The sequence below is a fragment of the Centropristis striata genome, chromosome 1 (genome assembly GCF_030273125.1).
Source record: "Centropristis striata isolate RG_2023a ecotype Rhode Island chromosome 1, C.striata_1.0, whole genome shotgun sequence".
Taxonomy (NCBI): Eukaryota; Metazoa; Chordata; class Actinopteri; order Perciformes; family Serranidae; genus Centropristis; species Centropristis striata.
In genome coordinates this window covers 30891255-30904921 of record NC_081517.1, presented here as the reverse complement: position 1 = coordinate 30904921, position 13667 = coordinate 30891255, and the positions used below count along the sequence as shown (strand labels likewise).

The window sequence follows — 13667 nt, the reverse complement described above, 5'->3', positions numbered from 1 at the left end:
ATAAAACATCTTATAAATGTCTGTATTGTTATTAACGATCTGCTCTTTCAGTTTATTGCAAATGTTTACTGTTCAGAATCTTGTCATGAGCTCTGAGAATATATAATATATAATATATATCTCCTTAGCAGACACAGCTGGTTCCACACTCAGAGATTATGTTCACAGTATAATACCTCAAGGCTCACTTAATACGATAGAGGGAAGGAACTGAAGAGAGACTTTAAAACATCTTCTTTAGTTTGAGCTTCAAAATCTGTAAGTTTAATCTTTTTATTTTTACGTGAAAGGATTCAGTCCCTGCAGATGTGAAATCTATGATTTATTTAAATAAATAAATAAATAAATAAATAAATAAATTAATTAATTAATTAAATTAAACAAAAAAATGAAATTATTATATTTTTTTATTAGTTATTATTATAAAAAATAATAAAAAAATAAATGAATAAAAAATAAATAAATAAATAAATAAAATATATAAAAAATAAAAATAAAATAAAGAAAAAAAATAAATTTAAAAAAAGGTAAAAAAAAAAAGAAAAAGGAAAGAAGTAAAAAAGACAGTGGTGGAAGAAGTGTTCAGATCCTTTACTTCAGTAAAAGTACTAATACCACACTGTGAAATGACTCCACTCCGCTCATTTTAACTACCTAATAAACTTTTAAGTGGTTTAATTTATAAAAATGGGTAATCATTTTAAATGTATCATGTTTTTCATTTTAAATCTTGACCTGAAAAGTAACTAAAGCAGTCAGCTAAATGTAGAGGAATAAAAAGTACAATATATGTCTCAAAATGCAGTGGAGTAGAAGTATAAAGTTACATAAAATGTACATAAAAGTACCTCAAAATTTTACTTTAAGTCCAGTACTTGAGTAAATGTACATAGTTACTTTCCACCATTGCTACCTGCCTCTTCTAACTTATACATATCAATTAAGAGTCCTCCTTTAGAAACTGTACCTACCATCAATCTTATCTACTAGCTTTTTAAGTTTATGTTCATGTTTTATTTGTCGTTTTGTTGACTTTTGAGGGTACTAAACTCCTAAATATTAAAACATAAAATGTTAAGTTTCCAAAATAAAAGCATATTCCATCCATCTCATTATGTATTCACTCAGCTCTGCTTTGGAGGCATCTCATTGGTTGATGATGGCTGTTGCTATGACATCGCCGTAGCTTCTGAAGACGCTCCAGAGTGAAGCATTGTGGGATACACACAACAGAAATGTCGAAGATATTTTGAGCAGAAAAAAATAAAGTAAATTAAAGTTTAAATGATTAAACGCCACCAAGATGAAGGTTGGTACAAGCGAGTTGCCTTAAAATGGCAGCATTACTTCTGGTTTTATGATTTCTGCGTTTAGTTTTATCAAATAATCGGGCTCCAACCAGCTAACGTTGTTTAACAGAGCTACATGCTAACGGCTCTGTTAATTAGGCTGAACTCCTGGAAACCACCATAATGTAATGTTTAACACTGGGATGTTTAACACTGAAACATCAGTAAGCTCGTTAGCTAATTAACCAGTTATTTTGGTGCTTATAGTGTGAATAAGGTCAAGTAACGATTTGCGTTTCTCGGTGCAATTTATTACAAAACGTAGTTTTTCAGGGTAAGCTACAACCATGTATTTTGAGGACAACATGAACTGCGTTTAACTGATTTCAATTTCATGCATAATCTAAAGTTCAAAGCAAAACTTGGGGTTAGGCCAAGTAAGAAACACGTGTATCACTCTGTATTATATTTATTACATTGAGAAGAGCCTTGATCTATATACTTTTTACTGGGCACCTGTTGCAGATAACACTAATAGTTTTGTAAAGTGTGCTGCTATCACTGTCTGTGGTTTTATATGCTTTGTTGAAAGAGGTCATCAGATTTTTTTACTTAAAAAAAAGCAATTCCAGACTGTAGAAATACTCTACTATAAGAAAAAGTCCTCCATTCAAAATGTCAAGTACAAACTACAAAAATAACTAGTATCACAGCATAAGTTAAGTACCAAAAGTTATTGTAAAGTGCGCATTTTTCAGAATGGCCCATTTCAGAATGTATATTATATATTTATATTTATGAGTTAGAATCACTGATGCATTATATTTTTACATCACTTTAATGTTGCAGGATGTATAGGTGGGGCTTGTTCTGGTGTGTCAAAATTGCTGAAATTAATTAAAATAATAAGAGCAGCTGAACCCAGTGACCAGTTATAGTTAACATTAAGTTTTTCTGGTTAGGATGAGAGGAAACTGTTGAGTTTGGATCTAATGTTATCTGTATCTGTAGAAAACATGAATCCTACTTTAAGTATTTGCATGTGTTTTTTCAAAATCTTTTTTGTCCACAGAGCGTTTTTGTCCTCGCTGACAAAGGCTGGGCGGGTTCTTACCTCCTGTATAAGTGGCAGAAAACCCTTGGTAACTATATCGCTGTTGCAGGGTGAGTACAAAGAAAACTGTGAAATAATTTTAATTCTCTTTATATGAGATTTACAACAACATAACATCTAAAATGTACATGATATTTCTAATCGTACAGACAGGACAACTCAGTGAAAATATTTGATCGACATGGACACAAGTGTACGGAAATCAGCCTTCCAGGGTAACTGTGAGAATATTATTCTGGTGCTAAAATTCAGGTAATTACCTCTCATTGTTTAAAAGTATTTAACAGTTTTTCTCCACTTTCTGGTCTTTTTCTTAGACGCTGTGTGGGGATGGACTGGGACAAAGATGGGGACATTTTGGCAGTGATAGCTGCAAAATCCAGCTCCATCTACCTATGGGATGCCAGCGTCAATAAAAAATCCCAGATAGAAAGTGGCATGAGGTAAAGCAAGAATGCATTCAAGAGGGAGGCGTTGGCTTCATTTGAAAATCGATGCCAGTGCGTTAAAACAGTAGCTGAGTAATTATTGCTCATAACTCCTAATTCTCTGGGTTTGTTTTTCCGCTGCCATTTGTTTCTACAGAGATCAGATGTCCTTCATCTTGTGGTCAAAGACGGGCCCGCTATTAGCAGTTGGGACAGTCAAAGGAAATCTGTTAATTTACAACCAGCAGACCTCGCGCAAGATCCCTGTACTGGGTAATACACACACACACACACACACACACACACACACACACACACACACACACAGAACTGTTCTGTTACATTGATTGATTGATTGTCTCTCTCCCATGCCAGGTAAACACACCAAGAAGATCACCTGTGGGTGCTGGAATTCTCAGAATCTCCTGGCTTTGGGAAGTGATGACAACACTCTGAGCATCAGCAATCATGAGGGGGACACTCTCAGACAGGTAGCCTCACGTATGCATTAGTGCATAAAAAGACAAGCAGCACAATTATAGCGTCACTTTGATGAGGATCAATGAAGGTTTTACATGCGTGAATTTGCAACAGCAGCAAACAACTGTAAAAAAAATTGCCGCCAAATAAGTATATCCATTTGTTAGTTAAATTTTTCTGCCATATCCACTCATATTGGAATATATATGTCCCCTTGGCCCCAATTGGCATGAAAACAAATACACACCATCTTGACATCATATTTGACTTTAATGCCAAATTCCAGCCTCTTATGGCAAGAACTGTGGAGGGTGGGAAATATTTGTAGACCGGCCAACCGACATAGTAATCTATAGAGTTGCTGATTGAAGCAAAAAGAAGAGATAGAAAAAAGGATCTAGTTTTTCGTTCTGTTAATTTTCCAGACTACACTTCGCGGTGAGCCTGCTGAGATGACATTTGCAGTGATGAAGACAGATGAAAGGTCCAGTCAGGGAGAGAGCACTGTAAGTTTGTGTTTTTCTGCAATTTTTCCACATTCTTTTGTGTGTATATACATACATATATTTTTAATTATTACAAATATTGAACCTTCAGGTGAGTCTGTCGGTGGACAAGAAGATACTGATGCTCTTCAATATCAACGACCCTGATAACCGGATAGAGTTGACCTTTCAGCATCACTATGGACACATTGTGTCCTACCGCTGGTACTGCACATGATCACACGCTAATGAAACACTGGTACTGAATCATGGCAGTGAAATATTTTTACGGAAGTTCTCCATTTCTCTGTGTTCCTTCAAGGTACGGTGATGGGTATATTCTGATTGGCTTCTCCCATGGGTACTTTGTGGTGATTTCCACTCACATCCGGGAGATTGGGCAGGAGCTCTATCAGGCGCACAACCATAAAGATAGTCTCAATAGTGTTGCCATCTCACCAGCATTAAACAAGGCTGCTTCCTGTGGGGACAACAGGTACACACAGGCTTTCAAAAGAAAAACAGCACAGCAAATTCTGTTTTTGTGTGAAAGTCAATAAACTAAAGCCTTGGTTCTTGTCGCAGCATAAAGATCCACGAGTTGTCTACCAAAGATATCAGCAATGTAGTCCAGCTGGATGATGAGACTAAAGGTGAGACCTTGCTTTTTTCAGCTGTTCTGTCAAAGGGCCATTTTGAACACACCTTCCACTTCTCCTTCATCTGCCTCTCACTCTCCTCCTCCAGGTCTGGACCAGTTAAACTGGACAGATGACGGCCAGCTGTTGGCCCTCTCCACACAGAAGGGGACGCTCCATGTCTTCCTCACTAAGCTGCCCATCCTAGGTGGCAGCTTTGGTACACGGCTGGCCTACCTCACCTCCCTGCTGGAGGTCACTGTGTCCAACCAGGTGGAGGGGGTAAGGACGGACACACACTCATACACACAACATCCTGTAGTATTGAATATAAAATGACACTTTCAACCGCTCTTTGATGCACTGTGTATTTCAGGAGAATCCTGTGGCCATACAAGTGGAAGTAGAGCCAACTTTCATTGCGCTAGGGCCGTACCATGTGGCTGTGGGGATGAACAACAGAGCCTGGTTCTACGCCTTGGTAGACCAAGAACCTGGTGTGTGTTTGTGTGTCATGTGTTAGTCATAAAAAAACGATTTGAGTTTTTTGTTAATAATAATATTTCAATAACAAAAATAAAGGTTAATCCTGTATGAGTGGATTAAGAATTATCAGTAAACAGTTTTGTTTGTCACTCAGGTTTTAATAAGCTGAAGGACATTGAGTATTTGGGGACGATAGCCAGCATGTGCCTTAACGCTGACTATGCTGCAGCGATGTTTGAGGGAAAAGTGCAGCTGCACATGGTGAGTCAGTGCTCTGTTTTTATTACCAATGATCAATTATTGTGCAGGCTTCACCATTCACTTGAGATGGGCCAATCATACCGAAGCTTGTTCACTCCTTTAAAGCAATTGTGACATACTTTGTATCCAATGAAGAATACCATGTGACTGATGATGTCCAAAGCTTCAAGCATCACTGGTGCTTTGGTTTTGGTTTTTACAGTGAGTAAACTGCACCAATAAGGTACATGAGGTTTCACATATACATTTAATATACCACTTCTAATGTTACAGGTTTATTAATAACACAAAGGCTTATTTAACTTATAAAACTTTTAAAATAGTTTGTGGTGCTTCAGTCCCTCTTGAAGGGTTGCTATATGTTTTCCAAACTACCAGATGTCACTGTGTTTGCTACATTTAAGCCCCAAAGCTTCATAAGGCTTAATTTGCCAATCGCTGCCATTTACTGTTTTTCCCCCCGGTGTGTATACATTTAGATTGAAGGAAAAGAGCTGGAGGAGAGGAAACAGATGAAGTTGTTTCCAGATGATGACAGAAAAGGTCGGATCCTTTGCCACGCACTCACTGCTGACTTCCTCTACTATGGGACAGATGTAAGGCTCAGCACATCCTCACCTCAGTCAGCCCACTAAATGTTTATAGCAAGACATAATAAGGGGATAATATTTAGTTTAAGCCATAGGTAGTTTGTTGTTTGTTTTTAGTTTGTTTTAGTTTATGATTGTCCTAAAGCTAGTTTATAATGAAGCTGCTCCACAAATAATGAATTTAAGGCCATCTCTGGTGACTGAGAGGTAAAATTCATCATCATCGATCATTATCTTACCCTCCCATTTCTCTCGCCTGTGCTAATAGGTGTTATGATCTCTCTGTATATCTGTTTGTCAGTCAGGTAATGTGGTGTGTGTCTTGGTGGAGGACTGGGAGACTGTGAGCAGCTACAGCCACTCAGTTGGTGTGAGGAAAGTGTTCCCAGATTTAAATGGCACAAGGCTGGTTTTCATTGATGACAAGAACGGTGGATTCCTGCTCTCCCCTGCAAATGTCAGTGCATCTGCTTACTTTACACATCTATGCATGCATACAGCTAAACATATGGTACACACACACAATACGGTATACTCTGATAAATCGAGGAAATTAAATAGCCAATGGTAAGACAAGATGCATTATTATTAGATATTACAATGTGTAATGCACTTTTTAATCCCTTTTTTGTTTTTGTTTGTTTTGATAAGGAAAAGGAAGTATAATTTCATATAAGAGTTTTGGATTAACACAAGTTCAAATGTGTGTGTGTTTGTGCATTTGTGTGTGTCCAATCCAGGCAACAGACTCCTGCTTTGAGCTCCCCAACTTCTCACCCACCATCACAGGAGTGCTGTGGGACAACTGGCATGCTGACAGAGGAGTGTTTGTAGCTTATGATGAGGACAAGGTCTATACCTACGCCCTGCACAAAAACACCATATATGGTAGGGGGATGACTTGCCATCACACATTTGCAATGAGTGCAAAATCCTATATCTTAATATGTAAATCAAAAAGTAACATTGTCTTATAATATAGTATGCATAAAATCAGACTTCTTCTCTTGTTATCATAATTCTGTGATGTAGACGTAGCAGGGCGATAACAGAAACATTATTTTAAACTTCATTTTCACTCTGTCCAGGCCCCCGGGTGGTTTTGGTGGGGAGCACCCCACTCCTCTTTTCCCAGAAGCCTTTGCTCTTGTACAACGGGGAGCTGACGTGTCAGACGACGAGTGGCAAAACCAGTGAAGTGGCTTTGAGCACACACTCCTTCCTAAAGAACTCTGCCGGCAAAGCAACGGATCCACCGATGGAGCTCAGCAAGCAGCTTGCCCAGGCGCTGATGCTCAAGAGGTCAGCTATGTCAGAGATACTGATGATGTGTGGCTCTCATGGAGAAAAGAGATATATCGATGTTGTTTTTTATATATTTGTCTTTGGGAGGACCCTATGGTTGGTCCAATATGTAGTTTGTTTTAGATGCTGTTAAGGTACTGTAACAGCATTCCGAATTTTTACGTGTGTGTGTGTGTGTGTGTGTGTGTGTGTGTGTGTGTGTGTGTATTCCTGTCCAGATTCCATGAAGCCTGGGGTCTGTGTAAGTCTGCGGGTACTAGCACAGACTGGGCAGAGGTCGGCAAAGCCTGTCTGCTCCATATGGAAGTCGAACTGGCCATCCAGGTCTACCGCATGAGTGGCAATGTGGGCATGGTCCTGTCTCTGCAGGGCATCCAGGTACGTCCCAGACACAAACCATGAATCATATGTCATACTGTCTTGATGACAGGCTGTTTCAGTGTGACAGTTCAGATAAACCCACCAACCCCCTCCCCCCGCCCCCCTTTCTTCCAGGGTATAGAAGACATGAATTTAAGGGCAGGACATTTGGCCATGTTTTTAGGTGACTACAACCTGGCCCAGGACCTGTATCTGTCCTCAGGCTGCCCAATTGCTGCCCTGGAGGTAAAAACCTGCACACAATTAATGAGTAAACACTCTGTGTATGTATGTGTTTGTGTATCTGTGTAAGAGAGCAATGATAATTTCTTCTTTTATAATGCAGTAAGAAAATTGTGAAGTAATTCTTTACCATTCTTGATTAGACAGTGTCATTTCAAGTGTAACAAAAGTATAAAAATAAGAAGCTAAAGATCATAATAATGTAGGCTTGAAATCAAACCAATGTCTTCAGCTCTCACTGTGTGTGTGTGTTTCAGATGAGGAGAGACCTGTTGCATTGGGACAGTGCTCTTATGTTAGCCAAGAGGTTAGCAGAAGACCAAATTCCCTTTATATCTAAAGAATACGCTGTCCATCTGGAGTTCATGTAAGTACACACACACACCCACACCATTCGGTAGACATGATCTATCTACCCCTATGGTTCTCAAAGTTTTATGGCCAAGTGTTGATTAAGAGAGCAAGCATATGATACACAGGGGAAATGCATTTCATGTCATTTTTGATGGCCACTGAGTGTTCACTTGCCCATGTTCTGCACTTTGAGCAACTATAATCTACACTCTATCTAAACTTTTCTTTCTCTCTCTGTAGTGGTGATTACGTGAATGCTCTAGCACACTATGAAAAAGGCATGACCCATGATAATAAAGTAAGTTCAGTTTATTTAATCTCAACTGTCTGTATTGATAACAGTATATGATGTTTAAAACTGTGAGCATGCTAATTTTAATGTTTTTTCTCTTGACATTTAAGTTTGTCAACATACTTACCACATGTGACTTAACCAGCTGTTGAAATTCTTGGTTTCAAGTGCATTGTGGTGTGGCACATCCGAAAAAAACAACAGAAAGGTGTACTTGTTTCTAGCAATGCTTTAAAAAAGACTACATATATGTGCTGATTTTGGTGTGAAAAGCATGCATTTTGCAAAGGTTCCTTTGCTGCATTCTGAGCTTAGTGCTGCCCAAGACAAGCATTATTGATATAAAGAAATATAAACAACCCAGAGCGTTTGTTTTCCCATAATGGAAGAGTCCACTTTCCACTGCTGTCACCTTCCTCCCTCTCCTCTTCGCTGTGCAGTTCCAGGAGCATGACGAGGCATGTAAAGCCGGGGTAGCCAGGATGTCCATCAGGATGGGTGACATCAGGAGAGGAGCTGCTCAGGCGATTCAACACCCGAGCAGAGTACTTAAGAAGGAGTGTGGAGCCATACTGGAGAACATGAAGGTTGAGGGAAAACCCTCTCTCTCTCTGATCTGATGTGTTATATAATCTGCATTTCTAGAGCAGTGTTATCTGTTCTTAAAATGTCTTTTTAATTGTATCTTGCAGCAATTCTCTGAAGCCGCTCAGCTCTATGAGAAGGGACAGTATTATGACAAGGCTGCATCGGTTTACATTCGTTGCAAGAACTGGTGAGATAAGCACCAAATACACACCAACACACTCAGACCTTCCCCTTTACTCAGTTCCACTTTATTTTTTCTCCACACTCAGGGCCAAGGTGGGCGAGCTGCTCCCACAGGTCTCCTCTCCGAGGATCCACCTGCAGTATGCCAAGGCCAAGGAGGCGGATGGCAAGTAGGTTCTTAGTGTGAAAGTCCGTCACACTGGTGATAATGGTATCATTATAAAAGAAGCCGATGTAATGAATCCTGATGTAATGTATGCACCAGATACAAGGACGCAGCACAGGCCTATGAGAGCGCCAAAGATTGGGACAATGTGATCCGCGTCATGCTGGACCACCTGAACAGCCCTGAGGAGGCTGTTCGCATCGTCAGGGAGACGCAGAGCATCGACGGAGCAAAGATGGTGGCCAGGTAGGACAAACACAGGCACAGGTGTTTTCAAGCAACCACAGCCTGTTAGTTTGCTATTTCAGTAATTGAGCTTTCAACCCATGACTTATTTTCACACAGTAGAGGTTACTGGTAAAATTTTAATTATGTCTTAGAAACTTCTTTACTATATTATCTTTATTATTAAATAGACCCATACTATGGCGTTTTTGTTTCTTTTTTCAATTTTTTTTCTTTATATTTTTTTTGACTTACATTTCTATCACCATGTTCTATTTGCTGTTATATGGAATTTTTTCGGGGCATTTTTCACAAACCACACTAAGACCGTTACAATTTTAAAATGCCTAAAAATGCTTAAAATGTGTCAATTAATAAAAATGACCACCTAAAAAATAGTATGACTTTTTTTTGAGGTGGTCAATTTTGGAAATCCCATAATGTGGTATTTTTTCGCTATTTTTGGACAGACTATACTACCACATGTATCAATAGACTGTAATTGACCCATTTCTAGCATTTTAGGCATTTTAAAATTTGACCTTTTCTGACAAAAAATCGACATCCTATAGTATGACTTTTTTTCCCAGTTTTTGGACATCCCATAATATGATGTTTTTCTGTCATTTCTTGCCATAATATGATTTAATATGTATCAACAGACTATAATTGACACATTTTAAGCATTTTTAGGTATTTTAAAATTTGACAATTTTTGACTAAATCTACGACAACAACAACATACCCACACACTCATCAGTAATAGTCAACAGTTAGTTCACAGCAGGTCTAAACATTCACGTGTGACATGCTCTCAAATAAATCAATAACAAACTAATAGAAAAAGCACACTTTGACTTTTTTTTGAGTGGGTAATTTGGTCATCCCATAATATGGCTATTTTTGGACAAACTATACTACCACATGTATCAACAGAGTATAATTGGGTCACTTCTACCATTTTTAAGGCATTTTAAAATTAGACAATTTTTGACAAAAGTTTTTGGGTTTTTTTTTTGGACATGATGGGAAACAGGTGCTGACCAAAGCCTTATGTGATTGATAAGAAACTAAAAACATTTATTTTGATTTCATGGAGACTTAAAAAGCTTTAATATATGTGTATGTCTCAGGTTTTTCCTCGGGTTGAACGACTACGGCTCAGCCATCCACTTCCTTGTGCTCTCTCAATGCAATGACGAGGCTTTCCAACTGGCACAGCAGCACGGACAAATGGAGGTGTATGCAGACATCATCGGTTAGTCTGTGTGTGAATGTTACACAGACCAAATTGTATAAGCAATTTTACAGTTTGGGTTTCATGGGTCTAACTTTATTTTGCAGTTTATTTCCATTTGCAGTAGTTGCTAGACCATTTTCTTGCACCGCAGTTCCAATGAAACTGTCTGTAAGTTAAAAGTTAATGAATGACTGCTGCGGTGTGTGTTCATCAGGTCCTGAGGCGACGCAGGAGGACTATCAGAGCATTGCGCTCTACTTTGAAGGGGAGAAGAAACACCTGCAGGCCGGCAAGTTCTTTCAGAAATGTGGGCAGTATAGCAGAGTAAGAACGATAATTTGACTGTTGTACATGTTCTAACAGCAATTCACTTTGACATTCACTCACACTGACCGATGTACTGGTTCAGCCAATTTTCACATCTCTTTCTGTCTGTCTCTCAGGCACTGAAGCACTTCCTGAAGTGCCCCAACACTGATGACAACCTGGCTGTCGAAATGGCTATAGAGACGGTGAGAGCTTAGTGTTGAACTGAATATCCCTGTGGGTGTACAAACTGATGTGAGCATTCAGTGAGGTGTGTATGTGTGTTTCAGGTGGGTCAGGCCAAGGACATTTCTCTGACCAATCAGCTGATAGATTACCTGATGGGAGAGAGCGACGGTATGCCCAAGGTAAAAAGAAATTAACTGCAGCCTCCTCTTTTAGATTTGTCTCAGTGGATGTGACTTTCCTGACATGATGTTGTGATATACCCTGCATTACGTCATTGTTTTATACATTTTCTCTTTGTTGCAATGTTGTCAGTTGACCTTTCTTTCCTCTCCTCAGGATGCCAAGTACCTGTTCCGTCTATATATGGCGCTGCAGCAGTACAGGGAGGCTGCTCGCACTGCCATCATCATCGCCAGAGAAGAGCAGTGTGCAGGTACAAACATGTTCACACTACGCGTACCAGTAGCGACAACCATAACACGTTATACAACCCTAATCATGTTATATTTCTTGCTTCTGTACATTTAAACTTTTTTTTTTAATAATACAGGAAACTACCGTAATGCTCATGACGTGCTGTTCAGCATGTACACGGAGCTGCAGGCCCAGAAGATTAAAATCCCCGCTGAGATGAACACAAATCTAATGATCCTCCACTCCTACCTGCTGGTCAAGGTCAATACACACCTGCACTGTGTTAGCTCAGATTTTTACTGATGTCAATGGGGAATTGCTTTGCTCAAAGGGGGCCCACAAGTTTTTTGGGGGGAATTTTGTCTGAAAATATAATTCAGAAAAAATGTACTGCAACATTATAAAGTCTCTCAATCTTAACATTACATGTGTAGTGTTCCTGACTGTGAGTTACGTTATTTTGTAGGTCCATGTGAAGAGAGGAGACCACCTGAAAGGGGCTCGCATGCTCATTCGTGTCAGCAACAACATCAGCAAGTTCCCTGCACGTGAGTAGCACAGCCGATTTGTTGTTTTTACCTGACCTGATTGTTTTTTTTAATAGATATTATTTTTTCTAAACTGTTGCACAACTTTCAAATATTCACTTTGCACTCTTTGAAATTCTCTTATTATTTTGAACTCATGTATAGAAATCCGCTCATTACTAGTTGATAAAGCATCCCTGTGCATTTGATTTTACATTTTCCAAAATAAACTTTAAAGCAATAGCCACTTTCACTCCACTTTTGAACAAATTTTAAATTAATGTAAAATTGCAACGTAAATTGTGTGCAAAAAGCTCTAGTATCAAGGTTTAGATCAGAAATACAAAAAAAAGTTGATCTATGAAACTCTTGAGTCTCACAACTCTAATCTACTGTCCAATTCACTTCCCAATTTGTGAAATGAAGCTTAAATGTCACTGAAATGTAAATACTGTCCAGCAAAAGTCTTATCTTTGTCTTTGTGTGCAGATGTTGTTCCTATTCTGACATCGGCAGTGATTGAATGTCACCGTGCCGGACTGAAGAACTCAGCCTTCAGCTTTGCTGCCATGCTGATGAGACCAGAGTACCGAAACGAGATTGACTCCAAGTACAGGAAGAAGATCGAGGCCATGGTCCGGTAAGTGATGAGAATGCTCACACCTCCTGTTTTCTTTGTTAAACTCTCTCTCCCACACTGTCCTGACCTCCATTCTCCACATGCTGTACGTACTTCACCTCCTTCTCCTTTGTCTCCTGCTCTACCTGACACACATCTGTCCACGCCACAGACGTCCGGACACAACGGAGCTGGAGGAGGAAACTACTCCATGTCCCTGCTGTGGCTTCCAGCTGCCACAAAACGAACTGCTGTGCATCTCCTGCAAGAACAACCTGCCCTACTGCATCGCCACGGTACAAACAATCACTGACTTACTCATACACACGACAAAATATTTTTTTCCTATATTTGATCTGTGTATCTTTTTCATTTTCTCAGGGTCGTCATATGCTGAAAGAAGACTGGTCAGTGTGTCCTCACTGTGAATTTCCTGCACTCTACTCTCAGCTCATTCTGTAAGTGATACATCAAATTGAACTCTTTTTTTAAACGGTTCAAACACAAATAAATATAGATATGTGGAAGGTTTATATGATATGGGACACTCCTCCTATTCACAAATCTACACTGAACTGTTGTGTACAGGTTGCTGGAGACAGAGACGGTGTGTCCCATGTGCTCTGAGACTCTGAATGTCAAACAGGTAAAGAAGATTTCTGATTGTTCCCAATACCTGCAGCCTGTTGAAGTGGATCAATGACGAGAAAACAACCAATCATGCATATCTAAACGCTATTTTATATTTGTTTATATGTGTCAAATATATATATTTTGGATGGAGCTTTTCGTTCTGTGTGCAGCTTTTAGCTTTGTATGATGTATCTGTATTTCAAAGATGTTTAATATGCCAACAAAAGACAGACATTAAATCAAATAAAGAAC

At 39.2% G+C, this 13667-nt stretch overlaps 1 protein-coding gene across 1 annotated transcript; it reads left to right on the top strand.

The window, feature by feature from the left end:
• Window positions 1–1205: 1205 nt before the first annotated feature.
• On the top strand, window positions 1206–13512 carry wdr19 (WD repeat domain 19). The gene is made up of 36 exons (XM_059338056.1): window positions 1206–1309; window positions 2362–2453; window positions 2553–2618; window positions 2721–2846; window positions 2989–3104; window positions 3207–3322; window positions 3737–3817; window positions 3909–4021; window positions 4119–4292; window positions 4382–4449; window positions 4544–4716; window positions 4811–4931; window positions 5075–5181; window positions 5661–5777; window positions 6073–6228; window positions 6512–6659; window positions 6860–7073; window positions 7295–7454; window positions 7572–7682; window positions 7937–8046; window positions 8274–8331; window positions 8766–8912; window positions 9018–9100; window positions 9183–9266; window positions 9362–9508; window positions 10621–10745; window positions 10942–11051; window positions 11171–11239; window positions 11324–11401; window positions 11559–11655; window positions 11773–11897; window positions 12103–12184; window positions 12653–12803; window positions 12955–13078; window positions 13164–13240; window positions 13371–13512. The coding sequence occupies exons 1-36, from the start codon at window positions 1304–1306 to the stop codon at window positions 13483–13485; spliced, it is 4047 nt and encodes a 1348-aa protein (XP_059194039.1). The 5' UTR covers window positions 1206–1303; the 3' UTR covers window positions 13486–13512.
• Window positions 13513–13667: the final 155 nt, after the last annotated feature.